This window comes from Chelonia mydas, chromosome 20, assembly GCF_015237465.2.
Source record: "Chelonia mydas isolate rCheMyd1 chromosome 20, rCheMyd1.pri.v2, whole genome shotgun sequence".
Lineage (NCBI taxonomy): Eukaryota > Metazoa > Chordata > Testudines > Cheloniidae > Chelonia > Chelonia mydas.
The window spans coordinates 1,926,341-1,948,870 of record NC_051260.2 but is presented as its reverse complement, the minus strand read 5'-3'; the positions used below and the strand labels follow the sequence as shown (position 1 = coordinate 1,948,870).

Genomic DNA, 22,530 nt, shown 5'->3' with positions numbered 1-22,530 from the left:
AGCACGACACCAGGGGCACGGGAGCGGCCGGCCTGTCCTGGGCTGGGAAAAGGTGCTGACCCATGGCCTCACCCCCATGGTGGCTCCTCCCTGCCCTGGAGGGACCCCACATCCCCAGCTCTAGGGCCGAGACCCCCAGTTAGCGCCAGTCGTGCCAGCACGGCGAGGACAAAGGGAGCCATGTGGCTTTGGCTGGGGGGCTTCATGCTCTGCCTCGGGCGGGGCTCGGAGCCTGCTTCTGACGCTGCCCTCTCCCTGGCAGACTCCACCAATCAGTATATCCGTGGCCAGGCCAGCGTGGCGCCCGTTGGTGGCATCTGCCCGTCCGGGCTGCGCTCGGCACTGGTGCTCATCGGGGCGTATGACCGCAGCTCGGGGGACCCGGTCCTGGGGGTCATCAACGAGCCGTTCTTCCGGGAGGACCCCGTCACCCACAGGTACCTGCCCCTCACCCCCGGACCTTCCCCTGAGCCCTGCCCTGGGCACATCCTGGCGCTGCCCCTGGGCTGGGGGGGGTCTGCAGGCACCCCAGCAGCTGGACCTTGCTGGGGACCCCACACAGGGCAGGCCACTAGGTGGAGCCCTTGGCCTGTACCAACCCCACCCTTCCCCCAGGGACTGGGGCAGAGAGAAGGGGGCCGGGGGGTTGCTTTGACAGTGGCTCGTGGCTCTCTCTGATCAGCTTCAGTTCATGGCAGGGACCCCCCCCAGGGTGTGTGTAACCCTTTCCCTCACACGCTCTGCTGGTGCCTCTGAGCCCTGACCCGCAGCCCCCTGCTGTCCCAGCCCTGGGTCCCCCCCAGCTCTACCAGTGCCCCTCACTCCCAACCTGCAGCCCCCTGCTTTCCCAGCCCTGGGCTCCTCCCCACCCCCAGCTCTGCCGGTGCCCCTCACTCCCGACTCGCAGCCCCCTGCTAGCCCAGCCCTGGGCTCCCCCCAGCTATGCCGGTGCCCCTCACTCCCGACTCGCAGCCCCCTGCTAGCCCAGACCTGGGCTCCCCCCAGCTATGCCGGTGCCCCTCACTCCCGACCCGCAGCCCCCTGCTAGCCCAGCCCTGAGCTCCTCTCCTGAGCAGCTGCCTTCAGCCCCACCTCTCCTGCTCCCTGTGGCAGCTGGCACCGTCCCCATGGTGTTCTCCTGTGCGCAGGTGGCAGGGCGTGTATCACTGGGGCGTCTCGTACCAGGGCACCAGCCTGTGCTCGCTGAGCCGGCCCCCGCTGCGCCCCGAGCCCTCCGTCGTCCTGAGCCGCAGCGAGACGCCGGCCATCCAGCGGGCGCTGAGGCCCCTGTACGGGGAGCGGCTGCGCTTCGCCTCGGGCGCCGGCTACAAGATGCTGTGCGTGATCCTGGGGCTGGCCGAGGCCTACGTCCTCTCGGAGGGCAGCACCTTCAAGTGGGACTCCTGCGCCCCCCATGCCATCCTGCGGGCCCTGGGCGGAGGGATGGTGGACCTGGAGGCTGCCCTGCAGGCCTGGCGCGCCGGCCAGCGGGGGGCGCTGCCAGAGCTGACCTACAGCCAGCCTGCGGGGGGCGCTGTGGGGGCCGAGCGCTGGGCCAACCGGGGCGGCCTGGTGGCCTTCATGCACCGTGAACACCTGGATGTGGTGCTGGCCACGCTGGCCACTGCTGCCCTGTGACCCTCAGGGGGCTGCCTTGGGGAAGGGGCAGCCTGACTCCGCCTCTGCTGCAGCAGGGGGCGGGGCCAGCCCCCGCCCGGCGTGGTCTGTGGGGGTGGGGGCAGTTGGGCACCAAGGGCGCGAAGGGGCGGGGGCGGCAGCACCATTCGGAGGAGGGGCAGGGGGCTGCAGGCAGCCCCTGCTTCCCTGTCGGGTGCCGCAGACCTGGGCGTCTGACGCCACCCCCACCCCCTGGAGCCTTCCAGCCTCACCCCCTCTGCTAGGGCTGCCCGTGCTGAGCTCGCCCCTTTGTGCCAGCCTCCGCCGGGCCCCCATTAAACCATGCCTTTCTTTTCCTGCCCTCTCGCCTTTCATTTGTTCTCCCTCCTTCCCCCGCCCCAGGCCCCTGCCCCGGCCAGCCCCATCTCCAGACCTATTGCCCGGCTGGTGCTCCCGGGGCGCCCGGTTCTAACCCGGCCCTGGAGCGGGGCTGGGCGGGCTCTGGGACTGGTGGGCGGGGGGTGCACACTGCAGAGCCCCTCTGAGCATGGCAGCAGGCCCCTGCTGCACTGCCAGCCGGAGCCAGCAGGGGGCAGGAGCAGCCGGGCTGTATAAACCCTGCTGGGCAGGAGAATTTCCCCGTCTCTGCCCAGCCAGGCAACCCCCCCCCGGGCCAGGGCAGGGGTGTCAATCCCCCCAGGATAAGCAGTGAGCTCGGTGCCAGCAGCCAGGCCTTTGTCTCACAGCTGGATGCTCCCGGCATCCCCTGCCCCCAGCAGGGCCCTGGGCAGAACTCAGGGGGGTCAGTGCAGTGCAGCATCCAAGCCCCCTGCCCCGCCCCAGCGCGGAGTCGCCGGACCCCTGCCCTGCTGCCCAGACTTTCCCTGGCTCCAGGCGTTCTCTCTAACCACCAGCCCCTGCCCTGGGGCTCCCCTACCTGGCAGCGCTGAGCTGTCCCTGGGCAGGGCAGGTGGGAGGAGTTTCCATACACCTCATCCTGCTGCTATCTAATCTGGAGCCAGGGAGCACCTCTCCAGGGGATGACAGCTCTGATCTGGCCCCACAGCAGGGCCTGGCTGACTCGGGGGTGGGGGCTGGGAATGGGGCAGGAGGCCTTTCCCCTCTAGGGGGCACTGGCTCTGATCCCCAGGATGGGGCCTGGCTGGCTCAGGGGGACTGGGAATGGGGCTTTTTCCCTCTGGGGCGTGTCAGCTCCGATCCCCAGGGTGGGGCCTGGCTGGCTCGGGGGGCTGGGAATGGGACATGAGGCCTTTCCCCTCTGCGAGGTGCTGTTTCCGGTCTAACTGTGTCCTCACCTGGGGTCATTTCTGAGCTCTGCACCCACCGTGAGCAAGTCACCAAATCTCTCTGGGCCTCGGTGCCCCGATCACCTGGCCTCCCTCGCCCTGTCTGGTTAGGGGTCAGGCTCTCTGGGCAGGGGCTGGCTCTTCCTCTGTGTTTGTGCAGGGCCTGGTACGGGGGGGCCTTGATCTCATTCGGGGGGCCTGTGCAGGGCCTGGTACAAGGGGGGCCCTGATCTCGGTGGGGAGCGCTAGGCACTACACACTACAAATCCTAAAGTACTGTTCCAGCTCCTCGAACGGGCGGCCCGGGCCCTTGCCCGCTGCCTGAGGGCACCTACCACACGCTGTTTGGCGACTGATCTTGGTGGTGGGTGGGATGGTCTCTGTATATAATGCCCCTGATGGAGCCTATAAAACACAAGGTATGAGGGAGACATTTAAAACCAAGGTCTGGCCCTAACTGACAGCGCCCCCCCCGGAGACTGAACCGGGTCTGCCATCACAACGTGGACATAAAGAAAAGTTTGTCCTGTCCGGGCTGATGCCAGCCCAGCACCCAGGGACTTTCCTGGGTAAAATGAAGTCACTTTACAAGGCAGTTCGACAACAACCAGGCATTGTCTGCATCCCCCAGAGGGGGAAACTGAGGCAATGAGGAAGAAAGTGACCTGCCCAGGGTCACGCAGCGAGGCGGGTGGAGTCGGCAGCAGAACCTGGAGGTCCTGGCTCCCTGCACCAGTCCTTGGAGCACAAGCCCTCCAAGAACTGGGACAGAACCCAGGAGTCCTGACCCCCCCACAATGCTAAACTCATCTGGATCAGGGGGGAGGGGCTGGGACTCCTTTTCACTTTTGCAGGGGGCTCAAAGGCTCCCGGGAGCAGGCGATTCAGCGGCTCTGTGCTGGGCCCTGGGCCCGGCGCTGTCGGCTCCCGTACCTGCCACGGGCTGTTCTGCTCTGGACCGCGCTATTTGCGAGGGAAACCAGGTCTCGCTCCCGCAGGTCGCCGGCAATGGAGGATCCCCCTGCCCTGGGGAGGTGCACCAGGGGTTAACCCCCCGTTAACAATCTGGGCCTACTTTCTAACTGGAATTTGTCTGGTTCGGCTTCCAGCTAGCAGCCCCTTCAGACCCAGCATTCAGCGGCTTAGGTCCCGTCCCATAGGGGACTAACCTCACTGCACAGAGCAGCAGGATCATCTGGGGCTGGAACGGCTTCGACTTCAGAAAGGAGACGACTGAGGGGGAGAAAATCAGGCCGGGGAGGGAAAAGTGGCTAGGGAAGGGTGACTTGCCCTTTCCCGCACGACAGAAGCCAGGGGTCCCCGGTGAAGAGAACAGACAGTGGGTGTCCTACAAACGAGAGGCAGTCGTTTTCATGCAGTGCACGGTTAACCTGTGGAACTCCTTGCCAGGGGATGTTATGAAGGCCCAAAGTACAACTGGGTTCAAAAAAGAACTGGGTCAGTTCGCAGTCAGGGCCGCAGGCAGCCCCGTCCTGGGTTGCCCTAAACCTCTGACCGCCAGGAGCTGGGAGGGGAAGCCGGGGGGGGGGGGGGGGGGGGGCTCGGCCAGCTGCCCTGTTCTTGGCTCTCCCCCTGGCGCTCTGGCAGGGCAGCTGGTGAAGACGGGATCTGGGGCTAGACGGACCCTGTCCGCCCCAGGGCTGCCCCTGCATGAGCCGCTTTAGGGCAGTGGGGCTGGAGGAAGTTTCTGTTAATTCCCCCGGGAGGTGGGGGGAGCCCAGGTCACGTGGGGGCTGTGGGGCGCTTTCCAAGGGACAAAGTCAAACTCCCCGGCTCGTTGCCACCTGCCCCCGCCGCCCGTGGGGGGCTGAGCGCGGCCCCGGCCGAGACCCCGACCCGTAGGGGCCCCCAGAGAGCCAGCAATAGCCAGCTGCCCCCGCGGGGCCGCGCGTGGGGGCCGATCCCGCCCGCCCGGGGCTCGCAGGGCTGGGCCGGGGGCTCCCCGTGGGGCCGGCGGGGGGGGTTAACCGGGCCCCTGGCGCCGGGGCTGGAAGCCACCCGGGGGCGGGGCCGCCCCGCCCCACCCCACGCCCACCCGTGGGTTTCCTGTTGACTCACAGGGGTCACATGGTGCCGGGCCCCTCCTGCCACCTGCGTGGAGCCGAGCGAGTCAAGTGACCGGGCCGGGCGGAGGCAGGAGCGCGGGGCTGCGAGACCGAGGTGGGTGGGGGGGCTTTAGAAAGTGGGGAGCCAGGGGGCGGCTCCCGAGGTGGGCGGGGGAGAGGGCAGGAGGGGTGGGGGTTGGGGCAGGAGGGGGGAGGATTCCAGCTTGGGGGGACCCGCTGCCGGGGTGATTCCGGCGGGGGGGGGGGCTTTCCCCGGGCGAAGGGGCCGGCTGTGGGGGGGGGTCTGTTCCGCACTCCCCCAGCCCCGCGGCTCTGCTGCGCCCTTTGTCCCCCCCAGGCACCGGGCGCGATGGCGTTGGAAGGCGGCATGAGATGCGTCAAGTTCCTGGTTTTCTTCTTCAACTTCTTGTTCTGGGTGAGTCGGGCCTGGCCCCCCCCCCCCAGCCCGCCCCCTCGTTCCCTCGGGGTGACCCGGGCTGGCTCCTGATTGCGTCATCCCCACCCCCAAGTCTCCCCCCGCGCCCGTGGGCGCGTCTCCCTGCCCCCAGCGCTGGCAGGGGTCTGGCTGGCCGAGCGGTGGCCGGGGGTCCCAGGTTCCTGCCCCGCCCTGCCTGGGGAGGGGGGCAGAGGCTGGAGACTTCCCCCCTGGGGAGGGGGGCAGAGGCTCGGGTTGGACCAAGCAGGGCTCTCCCCGTGGACAGGGGCTGGGGCAGGTGGGGGTTCGGGTCCCTAGGGACATGGGGGGCTCAGCCCCCCCTGTGACAGGGCATGAGCTGGGCCTGAAGTGGGGTGGGGCTGGGCGGAAGGTCTCCGGGGGCCTGCAGGGTTCCCCGGGCCCTTCTCAGAAGCAGCTGGGCTGCCCCTGTGGCAGGCTGGAGGCCGGGCTAGATGGGCCCCGGGCTGGGGCTGATGTGTGGGGCTGAGGGGCCAGTTTGGCTCATTAGAGAGACCAGGGAGATTCTGAATCTCAGCCCTGAGCCCTTCTGGAGTTCAGAGCCGGGTTCTTGGCTCTGCCTCTCTCCCCAAAGAGGCTCCTTTTCCCTGCTGTGGGGACAGGATGTGGGCTAGCTGCAGGCCCACTCTGGTGGCTAACGCGGGGCTCAAAGGCCCCTAAAAAAACCACAGAGCATCACTAATACCACTGTGTGCCTCACCCTGGGGGCCAGGGAGGAAGTTGGCTAGTATTGTCACGAACCTGGTGCCACTCAGACCTTCATGGCCACAGCGGGGCTTGACCCCAGGTCATCCAGCCCCAGACACCCTGCCGTTCCAGCACGCTGGGCCTCTCCCCTGCCTGTTTGCAGTATTGGGTCTATGACAACAGGCCTGGGGTTCTGGCTCTGCCTGGCAGAGAGCACAGTGGTGCCACCTTGTACAGGCCTTGGCTCGCGATGGCAGGTGACTTCTCTGGAACAGGCCCCCCCCAGCTCATGTCCCCGGGATGCAGGAGTTTCCATTTAATGTGTCTGGAGGGTGCGAACCAATCCAGAATTGCAGGTGAGGAGACGGGGCCTTCCCAGGCTGCACCCGGCTCTCCACTGGGGTGGGGCACCAAGGGATGGTTGGTTGGGCCCTGAGGCTTTTCCTGGTGCTCCTGGGCAGGAAATCTGGAGGGTGTCCGCTTGGGAGTGATTGACTTATTGGGGGGGGGGGGGGTGGATTGGGGGGGGCGGGGCGGGAGGTGGGCAGCTAATCCTAAACAGGAATCAGCTGGGGAAGATGTGGTACCTCCCACCCCTGGCCCAGAGTAGCTGGTGATTTATTGCTAATAGCCCGGCAGCTGCACTGTTGACCTATAATCAGCCAGCATTAGGTTTCAGGGGTAACACCCCAGTGCAGTGAGTGAGTCATACCCATTTTTTCCCCAAGAGCGGCTGGAGACCTTAAGCCTGGCTTCTGGGGCTGCCCGACAGCGTATTCAGCGTCCACGGAATTGCCCTGCTGGCTAATCCCAGAGCAGGCACGGGGCAGGCCTCCCCTCCCCCTGGGCCACGGTGTCTCGCCTGCCCTGGACAGATGCCCCCTCCCCCCGGGGAGCTGGGCCTCCCTGGCCCGTTCGCCCCTTGACATCTCTGCTGCCACTGCCTTGGCCTGTCTGTGACCTCGGTGGCCGTCGTCCCTGGAGCCCGGGCACCTCCTGGCCTGTGGCAGGCTGGGCACTGCATGGGGACTGTCATGGTGCTGATTCCGGCTGAGGGGTGCTGGGCCCCCTGACCCGAGGGAGATGCTATCACGGCCCGTGTCATGTGCCATCCGAATGGCCAGGGGAAGTGGCTGGTGGGGAAAGACCCGGGCAGGGCCTAACGGCTCCGGGCTTCGATCGTAATCAGCCTGCAATTGCCCAGCGGAACGGGTGGGAGGGCGCGTCCTGCCGAGAAGGGGGGGCTGAGTCACCCCTCGTAGGCGGGAGGAGCGGCTTGCACGGGGGTCTCACTTGCTCAATGGCGGGAAGGAGCCAGGGCCTCCTGTCCCCGTCCCAGCCCCACCCAGCCAGGGAAGTCACAGAGTTTGGGAGAAGGAACCAGCTCAGCTGTGAGGAGGGGGGCGTGTGCCCAGCCCTGGCCACTCTCCCACAGAGGTTGGCAAGGGGACCCTTCAGACCCATCGGCACCGGGGGATCCCTGGGCAGTGCTGGAGCATCCGCGCTCCCGCGGTGCCAGGGGCATGGCCCGGTGCCCGGCAGTCGGGCTCAGCAGTGGATGTGGGCTGGAGCCGGGGAATTAGGAGTGCCTGGCCCAGCCGGGGCACTTGTGACCCCAGTAGCTGGGTCTGCAGCTCCCCTCTGCCCGGCATGGCCTGGGGCAGTTTCTCCCCTTGCCACCCTGGCTCCGCTGCCCATGTGAATGCCGTCAGTGGTACCTGGCCCGGCCCGCCCTCGGTGAGCAGTTCAGGGGAGCGTCAGTGTTTGCACGGGCAGCCAAGCTGGCTGCTCTGTTTACCCTCCCCGGCAGGTAAATACACCTGGGCCCGAGAACACGGGGCTTTCCTGGGGTGGGGATCCCGGCCGATGGAACGTCACTGTAAGGGCTCCTGCTCGGGATCTCTGACTGGCAACCTGCGCTCCCCTCCCCCCCTGCTCCTTAAACACCAGGAATAAGGCTCCAGAAGGTGGAGTGGCCTCATTTGGCAGATGGGGAAACTGAGGCATGGGGAAGGGACTTGACTGTGGCAGAGTTGGGATGGGAACCCGGGGGCCTGAGCCGCCTCTGCTCTAACCGCTGGATGTCACCATCCTCCTGGGATGGGAACCCCGGAGGCCTGGCTCCCAGCCCCTCCCCGCCCCGTAGCCCACCCCGGAGAGGTGTGGGTGTGGGGGCCTGGCCTGCCCGCCGGGGCAGCTCGCTGGCAGCAGCAGATGGCAGTTTGTTGCAGGGCCGGCTGGGTGCCGCTTAGCACCGAGAGCTCGTCCCGCTGACGGGGCGGGGGTTGAGGCAGGGCTGGGGCGAACGTGGCAGCCCCGGGATCCCAGCAGGGGGTGGGGGGTCACGCTTGGCATCGGGCCCGGTAGTGGAAGAGCCGGTGCCAGGATCCTCTGCCCCCTGCGAGGCCTCACACGCTCCTTCCCCCCCCCACCCGCTGTCGAGTGCGTGCACGGGCACACACACGGGCACGCACACACACACGCACGCGCACACGGACACACACACACACACACACACACACACACACACACAGCCGCCTCTCGCAGGCCAGGCCGGAAACCCAGGCTCCAGTGGAGCTCGGCTTTAATAACCCCCCACCCCCACCCCCTGCCATGTCGCTGGGCTGGAGGAGGAGAAAGCCGGGTGGGCTCTGGGGGGAGCAGGGAGGGCAGGATGGGGGGGAACGTTATTCCCCGTCAGGGACCCCCAGGCCCTGTCACACCCAGGGGCGGGGCCTGTTCTCCCATGTGGCTTCTTCCGGTGCCCCTCCCCCCCACTGGTTCCAGCCAATTCCCTCCCCCCCCCCCCCCGGGGGCTGAGCAGGGAGAAAGGGAAAGTCCCGAGTCACAGGACACTACCCCCCCCCCCGAGGGGGGCTCCCACGGGATTGCAGAACTCGGACCTGGGGGGTGTTGGTGGCAACAGCTGAGTCCCCAGCCACACAGGGTCTGGTGCCCCCAGCTCTGTCCTGCTGGTACCAAATCACCCCCCGCTCAGCGGGGTGGGGACGGGGCTCCGGCTCTGCCAGGGGCTTGGGGCGGGCTGGGGGCCTATGATGCGGCTGAGCAATGCCAGCAGAGGGCAGTGGGGCACGTGCCCCCTCCACCCGCCATGCGTCCAGGGAATGCCCCTGCCCGGTCTCCCCAGGGTTTGGCATCTCTGCCCCTTGATCCCAGGCAAGTGGGTGGAGTCCGTGCACCAGTGGGTCTGTGTTCCTTGGGCAGGGAAAGGTAAATAGGGCCAGGTGGGGCTGTTTGAGAAGGGGGTGGAGGCTGGTGGCGGGGTGCGGGGTGTAGTGTACATGGGAGTGTGGAAGAGGCGAAGTTCAATGGAGTTTGTGCTTTGAGATCCTCAGATGGGATGGGGAGATAAGGAGGCCACAGGGCCTGGGTCTGCCTGTGGGTCGCTCTCTGGGGCCAGGTAGGACTTACCTGGCACATCTCCCCCTTATTGGGGGGGTTCTCACCCCTCCCCTTGCTCCAGATTATCTTTAGGGTGGCGGGGTCTCTCTGCCCCCCCATTCTAGTGTCTGAGATGCTGCCAGGGTGATGCCATGCAGACAGGAGACACCAGCCGCCCTGGCACTACTCAAGGGCTTGGGGTGTCCTGGCTGAATTCTGACGGGGGGGGGGGGGTACCTCTAACTCTCCAAACCCCTCCCCCAGGAGGGGATACCGGGGGAGGGAATACTGAGCAGGACCCGGCGGGAGAGGGGGGGAACACCTTTCTCCAGCACTGTTGCTCTGAGGCTGCCATGCCCTGCCCCAGAGGTGGCTGCATTTTAAGCGTGGCCTCTGTGCCAGGCCTGGCGTGTGCTTCAGGATCCTGGGGGGGAAATTTAAGCTCTTGTAGCAAATAGAGAAACTCCCTGAGGCTGGCAGGACTGGCACTCCCATCCCCCGCACTCCTCCTCATTCCAAAAGCCACCCTGGCTACAGGCGAATCCCCATCAGCTGCCAGCAGTACGGGGCTGTGACACACAGCTGAGCAGGTCAGGTGCCATCCAGCAAAGGGGACATGGACAGCACTTTCTTGGCTCTGGTGGGGCCCGGGGCCAGCCAGGGGCCCTTGTTGACTGGGTCTGGGAGGGGCGAGTGTGGGGGAGGGGCGCTGGTCAGGCGATGCTTGGGGTGACCTGCCCCCGTCTCCCCCCCAGCTCTGCGGCATCGCCCTCATCGTCATCGGGATCTACGTGCAGATCGAGCTCAACAAGACACTGATCATGAGCAGCCCTTCGGCCTCGGGCGCCCCCATCGTCATCATCGTCGTGGGTGTCGTCATCTTCTTTGTCTCCTTCTTTGGCTGCTGCGGGGCCTCGAAGGAGAATTACTGCATGGTCACCACGGTGAGGGGGTGCGGCCGGCGGCAGAGCTGGGGGCAGGGCCAGCGGGGGGGCTGCGGGGCAGGATTCGGGGCACCCCAAGGGTTTAGGATGCGGGGGCTGGGGGCTGCGGGGCAGGATTCGGGGCACCCCAAGGGTTTAGGATGCGGGGGCAGGGGGGCTGGGGCCTGCGGGGCAGGATTCGGGGCACCCCAAAGGTTTAGGATGCGGGGGCTGGGGGCTGCGGGGCAGGATTCAGGGGCACCCCAAGGGTTTAGGATGCGGGGGCTGGGGGCTGCGGGGCAGGACTGAGGGGCACCCCAAGGGTTTAGGATGCGGGGGCAGGGGAGCTGGGGGCTGTGGGGCAGGATTCGGGGCACCCCAAGGGTTTAGGATGCGGGGGCTGGGGGGCAGGATTCAGGGGCACCCCAAGGGTTTAGGATGCGGGGGCAGGGAGCTGGGGGCTGCGGGGCAGGATTCGGGGCACCCCAAGGGTTTAGGATGCAGGGGCTGGGGGCTGCGGGGCAGGACTGAGGGGCACCCCAAGGGTTTAGGATGCAGGGGCAGGGGAGCTGGGGGCTGTGGGGCAGGATTCAGGGGCACCCCAAGGGTTTAGGATGCAGGGGCTGGGGGCTGCGGGGCAGGATTCAGGGGCACCCCAAGGGTTTAGGATGCGGGGGCTGGGGGCTGCGGGGCAGGACTGAGGGGCACCCCAAGGGTTTAGGATGCAGGGGCAGGGGAGCTGGGGGCTGTGGGGCAGGATTCGGGGCACCCCAAGGGTTTAGGATGCGGGGGCTGGGGGCTGCGGGGCAGGATTCAGGGGCACCCCAAGGGTTTAGGATGCAGGGGCTGGGGGCTGCGGGGCAGGATTCAGGGGCACCCCAAGGGTTTAGGATGCGGGGGCAGGGGGGCTGGGGGCTGCGGGGCAGGATTCGGGGCACCCCAAGGGTTTAGGATGCGGAGGCTGGGGGCTGCGGGGCAGGATTCAGGGGCACCCCAAGGGTTTAGGATGCAGGGGCTGGGGGCTGCGGGGCAGGATTCAGGGGCACCCCAAGGGTTTAGGATGCGGGGGCAGGGGGGCTGGGGGCTGCGGGGCAGGATTCGGGGAACCCCAAGGATTTAGGATGCGGGGGCAGGAGGGCTGGGGGCTGCGGGGCAGGATTCAGGGGCATCCCAAGGGTTTAGGATGCGGGGGCTGGGGGCTGCGGGGCAGGACTGAGGGGCACCCCAAGGGTTTAGGATGCGGGGGCAGGGGGGCTGGGGGCTGCAGGGCAGGATTCGGGGAACCCCAAGGATTTAGGATGCGGGGGCTGGGGGCTGCGGGCTGCGGGGCAGGATTCAGGGGCACCCCAAGGGTTTAGGATGCGGGGGCGGGGAGCTGGGGGCTGCAGGGCACCGCTCACCCCGCTCTCCCCCACAGTTCGCCATCCTGCTCACCTGTATCTTCCTGGTGGAGATCGCAGCTGCCATTGCCGGGTACATCTTCAAGGACAAGGTGGGCACCTGCCGCCGTGTGGATCCCGCGATGAGGGGTCCTGCTCCCCCGGCGCAGGCGTCTCTTGGGGAGACGCGCTTGGGGCTGCCTAGGGATCACCAGTGGGGCTCAGCCTGGGTCCGGGGCCCACCCAGCTGGGGCGGTGGGTGACCCGAGAGCCCACAAGGGGGCGCTCGGCCTCGGGAGCCGCGTGCGGCTGCTCTGACCCCCTGCTCCCCCGCAGGTCCGCGCCGTGCTCCAGGACGGCCTGGAGGACGCCATGAAGAAATACGGCAACGACACGCTGGTAACCCAGACCCTGGACGATCTGCAGAGGAAAGTGAGTGGGCTGGGGCATTGCGACCTTTGACCTCTTTGGGGGGCCGGGTGGGGTGCTGCCGGCTCTGGTTCCAAATGCTGGACCAAGTTTCCCCCTCACAGCTGGGGAGGGAACCTGGGAGTCCTGACTCCCAGCCGCCTGCTCTAACCACTAGACCTCATGACTCTGCGGCCAGAGGGCTCCTGCTTGCTCTGACGCCTGGTTCTCTCCTGCTCGCAGTATTCCTGCTGCGGGGCCAATAACTACACGGACTGGTCCGCCATCGAACCGTTCAAAAGCAACCACAGCGTCCCCGCGTCCTGCTGCTGGGCAAACGCCACCGTGCCCACGTGCTACCTCGATCCCACGCCTGCCACCGTCAACGTCCAAGTGAGTTCCAGCCCGGGGGTGGGGCGCGAAGGGGGGGTTCACGCCCTCCCGGCTGGGGCCGGGGGGCATGGGCGCGAAGGGGGGGTTCACGCCGTCCCGGCTGGGCCCGGGGGGGGCGTGGGCAGGGCGGGGGTGCGAAGGGGGGGTTTCACGCCGTCCCGGCTGGGGCCGGGGGGGCGTGGGCGGGGCGGGGGCGCGAAGGGGGGGGTTCACGCCGTCCCGGCTGGGGCCGGGGGGGAGCGTGGGCGGGGCGGGGGCGCGAAGGGGGGGTTCACGCCGTCCCGGCTGGGGCCGGGGGGGAGCGTGGGCGGGGCGGGGGTGCGAAGGGGGGGTTCACGCCGTCCCGGCTGGGGCCGGGGGGGGGCGTGGGCGGGGCGGGGGCGCGAAGGGGGGGTTCACGCCGTCCCGGCTGGGGCCGGGGGCGCGAAGGGGGGGGTTCACGCTGTCCCGGCTGGGGCCGGGGGGGCGCGAAGGGGGGGTTCACGCCGTCCCGGCTGGGCCCGGGGGGGGCGTGGGCAGGGCGGGGGTGCGAAGGGGGGGTTCACGCCGTCCCGGCTGGGGCCGGGGGGGCGTGGGCGGGGCGGGGGCGCGAAGGGGGGGTTCACGCCGTCCCGGCTGGGGCCGGGGGCGTGGGCGGGGCGGGGGCGCGAAGGGGGGTTCACGCCGTCCCGGGGGGGGGCGTGGGCGGGGCGGGGGCGCGAAGGGGGGGTTCACGCCGTCCCGGCTGGGGCCCTGAGCTGCCTCGTCGGCTCCCCCTGCAGGGCTGTGCGCAGAGCATCGAGGCCTGGCTGAAGAAACACATCGTCATCGTGGCGGCCGTGGCGCTGGGCATCGCCTTCTTCGAGGTACCGAGCGTCCGCCCCGGGCCCCTCCCCGTGGCATGCCCGGCCCCACCCCTGAGTCCGGAGACAGGCAGCGCTGGGGGTGGGGCGGGGGAATCCAGGGGTGCTGGACAATTTCCCCTGCCCTAGATCCTCCGGCTGGGCCCCTGGGGGGGCGAGCTGGGGGTGCCCCTCTCCCTAATGGGCTGGCGGGCAAAGGTCACAGGGCCAGGCAGTGCCCAGCGGTGGGGGTGGGGGGCTGCAGCAGGCGGAGGGTTAACGCCGGGGCGGGGGGGGCCGTTGGCATCGTGGTCGCCTGACGCCTGGTCTCCTCTTGCAGCTCCTGGGCATCATCTTCGCCTGCTGCCTCATGAAGGGGATCCGCAGCGGCTACGAGGTCATGTAGCCGGCGGGGCGGCCCCAGCCCGGACTCCGGGGGGGCTCCCCGGGGGGGCAGGGGGGTGTCGCTCTCTGCCCCTTTAAGCTGTCAGACCCGCCTTCTTTCTGCAGCACCCCCTGGTGGGCAGCTCCTGTCCTGCAGCTGGTACCGTATTTCCTCTAATGGACGGGTAGCAGGTGCCTTAAACATTTGCCAAAACCTCTCCCCCTTTTCTTACTTTAGCAGCCCCTCCCCCCGCCTGTCCAGTGTCGGGGGAGGGAGGCTCGGGGGGGTTCTCTGTCTTTGGGGGGGGGGGGAATGTCGATATGTTTGAAGATGTGAGGGGGGGGCACAGTATTTTGAAAATAAAAAGCTTCCCCGGATCTCTCCGTTCTGATGCCTTGGGCCCGTCGGGTTCTTTGGCTCTGGCCTGGGCCCCGGCTTGAGGGGCAAGGGGGAGATTTGACCTCGTCCCATCTGGTGTCTGATGAGGGGGGATTCCCACACACGTGGCCTGGGGTGTCCGTGCTGGGGGTCCCAGGGGACCAACCTCCCCCTCGTCAGTGGTGAGTGGGGGGCAGGGCCTGCCCACAAGTGTTAACCCCTCTGCTGCTGCAGCGGGGGTGGGACCAGGAGCCCGGGCTGCCCAGCTCAGTGGGGGTGTGTGTGTGATTCCCCCCCCCCTCCCCAAGTTCCCTCTGACCCATGAATCCCCAGCCCCGCTCTGTCCCCAGCTGCCTTCTAGCCCAGGGCTGCTGACCACACACCAAGAATTTTACCCTGGTTGATTCTATGTTTGACGGGTGGCCCCTCCCTGGAAACATGGTGGGAGGGGGCTGGATGTGTTCACCCCCCCGCCCCCCTCCTTTGTTTAATATTTTTCAGCCCCTGAAGATCACAGGCGACTGTTGTCATGGCAACTTGTCCTGGCTGCTCCCCTCCGGAAGGGTCAGGCTTCCTGCAGCAGGAACCGGGGGAGCCAGCGGGGGCCCCCGGGGACTGGGTGGAGATGGGGGGCCCTGCTGTGCTGAGCAGCTGACAGCCTGGCCTCTTCCAAGCCAGCAGGAGCCCCTGGGCTGGGGGGCTCCCTGGGGAGGGCCGGGGGGGTCAGCTAGTTCAGGGGTGAGGCTGCTGGGGCCCCCTGCCGACTGGCGCCCTGTGGCCTCCTGGCATCCCCTCAGCCCCCCCAGTGGGCGCAGGCACCCGCAGGGGACACCCCACCCCACTCCATCTCCGTGCCCCCGGTGGCCGGGCAGCGGGGGCTCCGTGACCGGGCAACTCGTCGCACCTGGGGCCACCCAGCGGCTGGGAGCAGCTCGCTCCCGCCCGCCTGCTTGGATTGGACAGCAGCCCCAGAGCTGTGCCCCCCCCAGAGTGAGCAGCCCCAGAGCTGTGCCCCCCCCAGAGTGAGCAGCCCCAGAGCTGTGCCCCCCCAGAGTGAGCAGCCCCAGAGCTTTGCCCCTTCCCGCAAGTGAGCAGCCCATCCCCCGTACTGAAGGAGCCTTGGCTTTCCTGGGGGCCTGGCTCCCCCGGGTCACTGATGTGCTTGCGGTGGACCCCTGAGGGGCTGTGGCATTTACTGTCTCCCAGCTGGGCCCCCTGCTGGTCACATGTGGGGCTGTGGGGGGGCAACCTCCCCAGCTTTGCTGGTTCAAGCCCCGGGGCCGGGGCTAGCAAGATGGGAGCTGCGGCTGTGCAGGCCTAACCTTTAAAAGGGGCAGAGCCTGCAGCCCCAGGGCAGCGTGGGCACCAGCCGCCTCGGCCCAGCCTGGGGACCTGCTCTCCAGCCTGGGGCTGTGCCTCTCCCGAAGCGCCACAGGGAACCCAGCCAGGGGTCCTGCTTTCCTGTGTCCTGTCCCCAGCGCCCCCTCGAGCAGCAGGGCTGAGACCCCCAGAGTCCTGACCCCCCACCCCACTTGCCCCGTCCCTTCCCAGCAGTGGGGCTGAGACCCCTGGAGTCCTGACCCCGCACCCCACTAGCCCCCTACCTTCCCAGCAGCGGGGCTGAGACCCCTGGAGTCCTGACCCTGCACCCCACTAGCCCCCTACCTTCCCAGCAGCAGGGCTGAGACCCCCGGAGTCCTGAGACCCCACCCCACTTGCCCCGTCCCTTCCCAGCAGCGGGGCTGAGACCCCTGGAGTCCTGACCCCGCACCCCACTAGCCCCCTACCTTCCCAGCAGCAGGGCTGAGAGCCCCGGAGTCCTAACCCCCCCCCCCCACTGGCCCCCTCCCTTCCCAGCAGTGGGGCTAGATCCTGGAGGCCAGCCCCCCAGCACCCTGCTCACCGCTGGCCCCTGAGGCTGTGTTGCACTGAGCAGGGGGCTGGTGGGAGGCAAAGCCCGGCTGGGAAGGGGCATCACCCAGTCCCTGCTCAGGGGAACGTGAACAGAGCCGAACGGGCCAGGCCTGGTGTCCTTTGGGGGCCGGTTTATTTCCAACAGGCTTCGGGGTGCCGGGGCTCGATCACATGCTTTGGGCTAAAACCCACATGTGGTGCCCCCCTCCCCCAGGGCGGGGCTAGCGGACGCGGCAGGCCGGCTTCGGCAGGATCGTGGCCAGCACAACATCCACCACGACCGCCGGCAGGTAGGAGGCAGGCAGCCAGAGCAGCTTGGCGTCCCAGCCGGCGCTGTACCGTGTGCGCGGGTGCTTGGCCTGCAGCGCGTGCTCCATGCAGCTGGTCACCTTGCTCAGGTCCGGGTCGCAGATGAAGTCCATGATGAGCCGCTGCACCTTCAGGTCTGGGGGGAGAGAGGGGGGCCCGAGGAGCATTGGCCGGGGGGCGGGAGGGCCAGGCAAAGCCCCCCCCCCCCCCACGGCTCCCATTCCTGCCTCCTGGGTCACTGCCTCCCTGCCCCCCCGCCGTGGGCACCCCTGTGTTACAGGCAGATGCAGCCACCTCTGGGGTGGGGCATGGCAGCTGTTGAGACAGGGATCCCTTGCCCGGTGCTGAGATTCAACCACCTGGGGGCGGGGGCATATTTATCCAGCCATGCAGCAACTGGGCATGGGTGTTTAGGACAGGAAGTGAAGGTGGCCCCTGTGTCCAGCGGAAGGCACAGCGCTTTCTGTCTCCTCAGGGCCACCATTCTTTTCTCGTGCTCCCTGCCCTCCCCCCACATCTCTGCTTCTACAGCACCTGGGTCGTGCAGCCCCTACCCCAGCAGCTGGGAGGGGTTCCCCACTCGCTGGCCACAGGGGCTGGACTGTGACACACTTGGGGGGACGGGACACACAGCAGCCCCATGTGGGGAGTGCAGGGGCCCAGCTGACACAATCTCCCCCCTGGCAGCTGGGTGGCACCAGCCCTGTTCTGCGTTGGGGAAACTGAGGCAGGGTAGCAGGCAAGTGACTCGACTGGGGGTCCCACAGGGTGAAGGGGGCCCCCCATTCCTCCTCAGCCTGTGACCTGAGCACCCCAGTGCCACAGGCTCCTGGCCCCGGGGCATGGGGGGGCTACAGCCCCAGCTCTGCGGGGTAGCCCTGGCTGGCCCCGGGCCCCTGGCACTCACACTGCGGGAAGAAATCCTCCCCGTAGCTCTGCCTGGTCTCGGGTGCCAGTTGGCTCCATAGCTGCTGCAGGGAGGCCTCGATGGTGTCCAGGCTGGTCACGGCTGTCTTGAAGAACCCGGGCTCGATGATGGACACCCGCACCCCGAAATGGTACATGTCACGCCTGCAAGGCACCGGAGTGAGCGGGCCCCGGCCGCATGACCTGCTGTGGACGTGCCCCCAGCCCTGGGACGGGGGGGGGGACAGGCCTGATCCTGAACGGAGCTGAGCGCGCATTGGCCGGCAACTAGGCATTAACTCCGTGTCCAGAGCAGGGAGCCGACTCTCCCAAGGTGCCATGGGATAGAACCCAGGAGTCCTGGCTCCCAGCCCCGTCTCCCCCGCTCTAACCGCTAGACCCCACTCCCCTCCCAGAGCCGGGGACAGAACCCAGGAGTCCTGGCTCCCAGCCTGTCCCCCAGCAAAGAGTCAAGGGATTGGGGGTAACCCTGGCCTGCTCGGAGAGGGGGCCCTACTGCCCAGGGGGCAGAGCGTGGCGGGGGGCCGGGCGGGGGGCTCACCGCAGGCTGTCGGAGAAGGCCTCCACGGTGTACTTGGAGACGCAGTACCCGCCCCCGTTGGCCGAGAGCCGCCCCAGCACGCTGGACATGTTGACCACGCGGCCCCGCGCCCGCTTCAGCAGCGGCAGGAAGGCGAGGGTCACCTCGATGAGGCCGAAGGTGTTGACGGCCAGGACCTGCTGGAAATCCTGGACCCGCATCCACTCGGTGGGGCCGATGGGGTTCGCCACCCCCGCGTTGTTCACCAGCCCGAAGAGCCCTGGGAGGGAGCCGCGGCAGCTGGGGCGTCGGGATCTCCCCACACAGCCCCCGCCCCAGCCAGCACCCCCTGCTGGGAGCCCCCCATAGCACCCCCTGCTGGGCGCCCCCCAGCACTCCTGCCCTGCCCCCATAGCGCCCCCTGCTGGGAGCCCCCCAAGCGCCCCTGCCCCACATAGCACCCCCTGCTGGGCGCCCCCCAGCACTCCTGCCCTGCCCCCATAGCGCCCCCTGCTCGGAGCTCCCCCACCACCCCAGTGCCTCCGCCCTGCTCCCCACAGCGCCCCCTGCTGGAAGAGGCCGGGGCTGGAGTAGCAGGGCGCTTCCCCTGCCCCCGCTCACCTTTCTCCCCCACCTCCGCCTGCACCCACTCCACGGCCCGCTGGATGCTCTCGGTGCTGGTGATGTCGAGCCGGGTGGCCCGCAGGCCGGCCGAGCTGGCACGCTGCAGGTTGTCGGCCCCCTTCTGGGTCAGGCAGCCGGCCAGCACCCGGAAGCCCTTCCTGTCCAGCCGCCTGGCCAGCAGGTGCCCGAAGCCCGAGTCGCAGCCCGTGATGAAGACGTGCTTGTCCTGGACGCTGGCCAGGGTCTGGCGGTCCCGCAGGTACCAGGCCAGCCCCCACACCAGGGCCACCAGCCCCACGTAGAGCCACATGGCTGGCACCTGCCGCAGGCCGAACACACCAGCCTCAGAGCTGGAACGCGGGAGGGGCGGGGGGCGTGCAAGGAACCCAGGCGTCCTGGGTCCCCCGCCCCGCTCTAACTACTGGTCCCCACTCCCCTCCCGGAGCTGGGAACGGAACCCAGGCGCCCGAGTTCCCTGCCTGTGCTGATGACGAGACCCCCCCCCCCCCTCAGAGACTAGCCAGGAGCCGGCCGGCCCCCCGCTCAGCCCGTGAGCCCCTGTGCGAGGTGAGTTTGGGGGGGGGCAGGTTTGCTGTTGTGTCTGTGGCAGGGTGAAGTGGGTGCCCTGAGCTGGGGCTTGGTCTCCAGGCTCCATCCCCCAGCACAAGCCCACTGGCTTCGGGCAGGTCCTGGGTTCGGTGGGGGGGGGGGGCGTGGTCTGGGGGGGCACTTACCACTCGGCAACTCCGGGGTGCAGGAACCCTCCACCCCCACCTGCCCACTGCATGGCCCAGCACCCCCTCCCTCGGTGCAGCCGCCCTCCCGGGGGCAGGGTAAGAGCCCCCGCAGCCACGGCTCCCCCTTACCCCCCACGGGCCGGTCTCTGCAACAACCTGCCTGAACTAGGCCATGGGACTGGGCTGGGCGTGATGGGGATTAGCTGGGATCAGCATGTCAGAGGCTGGCTGGCTCCCAGCTCCCATGGGGAGGGGCTGGGGGCACTGGCCTCTTCCCTGGCACAGAGATGGAGAAACTGAGGCACAGAGTGGGGAAGGGACAGGCCGAAATGGGAGCCAGGACACCTGGGTTCCAGCCCCTTCTCCTCCCCCCACTAGCCCCCATGAGCGATGGGGCTGCCCCCCTGGTTGGTTATTGTAGGGTTGTGCCACATGCCCCCAGGCTGTGGGCAGGGAGCCGGGCAGAGCGAACCTGGCCGCTGGCTCCTGCAGTCACAAGGGAGAGCTCAGCGCCCCCCCCCCCCCGGCACTCTAAGCCCCCTGGGGCTCGGGAGCTTCCGGTCGTACCTGCTAATCCCCCTGGCTAGGGGTGGCGGTGCCTGGCCCCACGCGTCACCCATGCAGGTGGCCTGGGATGGGGCTAGTGGACCCATGCAGGGAGCTCAGCTCTGCCAGGGCTGTGCCACGGTGCAGGGGGCAGCGGAGAGGAGCCAAGAGCCCGCGTGGCCGGATTGGGGCCGGGAAGGGGCGTAGGTGAGCCCCTAGGAACGGCCGCCAGGGGTCAGCGTGAGGGGCCAGCTCGCCCGCTGCCAGGGGCTGCAGGGGGTGTGACCAGCCCAGGGCCAGTCCCAGCTGTGGGACGCCCAGCGCAAGGGGTTTCACTCCAGGAATAGAACCCAGGAGTCCTGGCTCTCCCCCTGCCCCCCCGCCATCGGCCCACTCTAGCCTCCAGAGGATCCTGCCTTGAGGTTGGGGTCTTGGAAAGGGCCACGGGGACAGGGCGACACCTGGGCTCTGCACCTGGAGGCACGGGGGGGACCCAGTGCCCCCCAAGAACCTTCCTCTGCAGGACACAGGAGGGGCTCCCGGCAGTGGCTGGCAGCTAAGGGGTGAAGGTGCATCCCATTCCCTGGCCCCAGAGGCAGAGCTGGGCTAGCTGCCCAGTGCCCCGTGGCTGGGGGGGCATTACCAAGGGGGATTAGACCCGTGCCCCTGAATCCCCTGAACGGCGAGAGGCCCGGCTGGGGAGGAGGTTTCATAACCTCGAGGGAGCTGGGCCGGGCCATTCCGTGCCCCCTCTAGGGGTTGCAGCCTGAGTCTGTGCCCCCCATTCTGGGGGGCAGGGAGAGCAGGGTGCCCAGCAATCCCCACTGGGTTATTCTCCTTCACCCCAGGGGCTGCCCTGGGAGCTCAGTCGGGGTGGGCCTGGTCCTGTCCCCCCACAGCAAGTGCTGGTGCCAGCGCTGGAAGGGTTAACGGAGGGGCGGGTGGCGCCTCCCGCAGGCAAAGGGCTGACAAGGTCTTGCCCCCGGCTTGCGGCCGCCCTGGCTGCCTGGCCGCCCTGGCTGCACGCCAGCCCCAGCCAGCGGGATGCAGGAACGGCTGGACCACTGCCCTGGACTGGCACAGCAGGGCTACGCTCACGCGCGGTGGGGGGGGAACTGCCTGCATCTCGGCACAGCCCCCCCCCCCCCCCGAGGGTCCCGCAGGCAGCAGCTGAGTCCCCGTCCCCCCAGCCCGGGTGCCCCTTCCATGGCACAGGGAACACATGGGGCAGGCTGCCCTTCCTCAGCCGCTGCCGAAGGTGAGCTGGCGCTTTGTGTTTCAGATGGGTAAACTGAGGCACATAGCGGGGGAGGGGCTGGCCCATGGACCCAGTGCAGGGCTGGGAACGGGACCCAGGTGTCCTGACACCCCATCTGAGCTTTCAGCCCACGCACAGTGAGTGTCCGTGCCTGCTCGTGCCTCCCAAGGCCGGCCCCACTCAGCCTCCCCGCCCAGGCTGCTGAGGTGACCTGCAGGCATGGGGGGGCGGGACGACGATGGGGCTCACCGGGGTCCACGTGGGGAATCAGTGTCTGAGCCACTCGCCCATCCGTGACCCCGCCGCACCAGCCCCTAGCTCTGCCCCCTATGCCCATCACCCCCCAAGGGCCTGCACCCCCTGGCCTGCGGTGGCCTGGCATCGCCCCTGCAGCTGGGCACTGGACCCGGATCCAGCTGCCAGCCCAGCCGGGGGGGGGGGTGCTGCCTGCCCCCTCCCACCCCCCACAGCCCCTCTGCTGCCTTTGCCCCACATACCTGCCTGCTGTTCAGACCGGCCCTGCGCTGGGGGCTGGGTCCTGCTGCCTGGGATCGAGCCACACAACTTCTGCTCCAGCCAAAGTCCAGGGAAGAGCCGATTCCCCCCCCCCCCCCCACGGGGCGGGCCCTGCCAGCCTGGCGTTAACCCCTGCCAGCTCCGGCCTGCAGGCAGGGCCCCCCACACCAGCCCCGGGGCAGCTGGGCACAGCAGGCGGGGCAAAGGCCCTCAGGACCCAGGCAGGGGGGCAGGGCCGGCTCTGCACCAGGCCAGGGCCAGAGGCAGCAACGGGGCCCTGCACCCACAGAGTGAGTGCACCCCCGGGAGCCCCAAGCCCCCGGCAATGGTCAGCGGGCACCTGCCCCACAGGCAGGCGGTGAGGGGTAACGGGGTCTCTGGAGGGGACCAGGGCGGCTGGGCCAAGCCGAGGGAGCGTGACCAAAGGGGTGAGGGCAGGGGAGGGGACCAGGCGTGGGCAGGAGACACCAGGAGCCTGCCGTGTTGGACCCACAGAGCTGCACAATGTCGGGGGGGCTATAAAGTCACCCCACTTGCTGCTGCTGGTGCACGGCTGTTCTGTGCCTCAGTTTCCCCAGCTGTACAATGCGTGCCCCTGACGGTGAAGAGAACCCAGACAAGTTCCTTTCAAAGGAGGGGAGGGGGATGGGCTGGGGCAGGGGAGGGGGTGGCTCACAGGCCCCTGGGTGGTAGAGGGGACGCCCAGGGGCTTGGCAGGGAGCAGGAACCCCCCATGCGGGCCCCAGGCCTGGCCCAGCTGGGCGGGAGGGGGGAGATCAGGCACGGGGAGCGCGTGCTGCGCATGGGGCTGGGGAGGGATTAGCGGGTGCCCGGGTCACACGGCTCCTTTGTCTGGGGCTCAGCAAGAGCCTCCGAGGCGGATTGGAGTGAAAGAGGATTTGGGGGCAGGGAGGGGGGAGCCCTGAGCTGGCACTAAC

General features: G+C 68.4%; 3 protein-coding genes across 11 annotated transcripts in view; 2 read left to right on the top strand and 1 right to left on the bottom strand.

Annotated features, from left to right (window-relative positions):
* Positions 1-1,977, top strand: part of LOC102947691 (inositol polyphosphate 1-phosphatase) — a 43,971-nt gene extending 41,994 nt beyond the window's left edge. For all 9 annotated transcript variants that reach the window (XM_043532565.1, XM_037883966.2, XM_037883968.2 and 6 more), the window contains 2 exons: positions 263-437; positions 1,149-1,977. In XM_043532565.1, the coding sequence (XP_043388500.1) occupies positions 263-437; positions 1,149-1,638 (665 nt within the window). In that variant the 3' untranslated portion in view covers positions 1,639-1,977. The remainder of the gene's footprint in view (positions 1-262; positions 438-1,148) is intronic.
* Positions 1,978-4,954: 2,977 nt separating this feature from the next.
* Positions 4,955-14,066, top strand: CD63 (CD63 molecule). Its single transcript, XM_037883972.2, has 8 exons — positions 4,955-5,105; positions 5,349-5,426; positions 10,310-10,498; positions 11,895-11,969; positions 12,193-12,288; positions 12,508-12,657; positions 13,419-13,502; positions 13,819-14,066. The coding sequence occupies exons 2-8, from the start codon at positions 5,361-5,363 to the stop codon at positions 13,882-13,884; spliced, it is 726 nt and encodes a 241-aa protein (XP_037739900.1). The 5' UTR covers positions 4,955-5,105; positions 5,349-5,360; the 3' UTR covers positions 13,885-14,066.
* A 2,203-nt stretch (positions 14,067-16,269) lies between these two features.
* Positions 16,270-21,675, bottom strand: RDH5 (retinol dehydrogenase 5). Its single transcript, XM_037883971.2, has 5 exons — positions 21,574-21,675; positions 18,533-18,854; positions 17,933-18,191; positions 17,372-17,535; positions 16,270-16,600 (listed from the first exon to the last, which is right to left on the bottom strand). The coding sequence occupies exons 2-5, from the start codon at positions 18,843-18,845 to the stop codon at positions 16,377-16,379; spliced, it is 960 nt and encodes a 319-aa protein (XP_037739899.1). The 5' UTR covers positions 18,846-18,854; positions 21,574-21,675; the 3' UTR covers positions 16,270-16,376.
* Between the last annotated feature and the right edge of the window lie 855 nt (positions 21,676-22,530).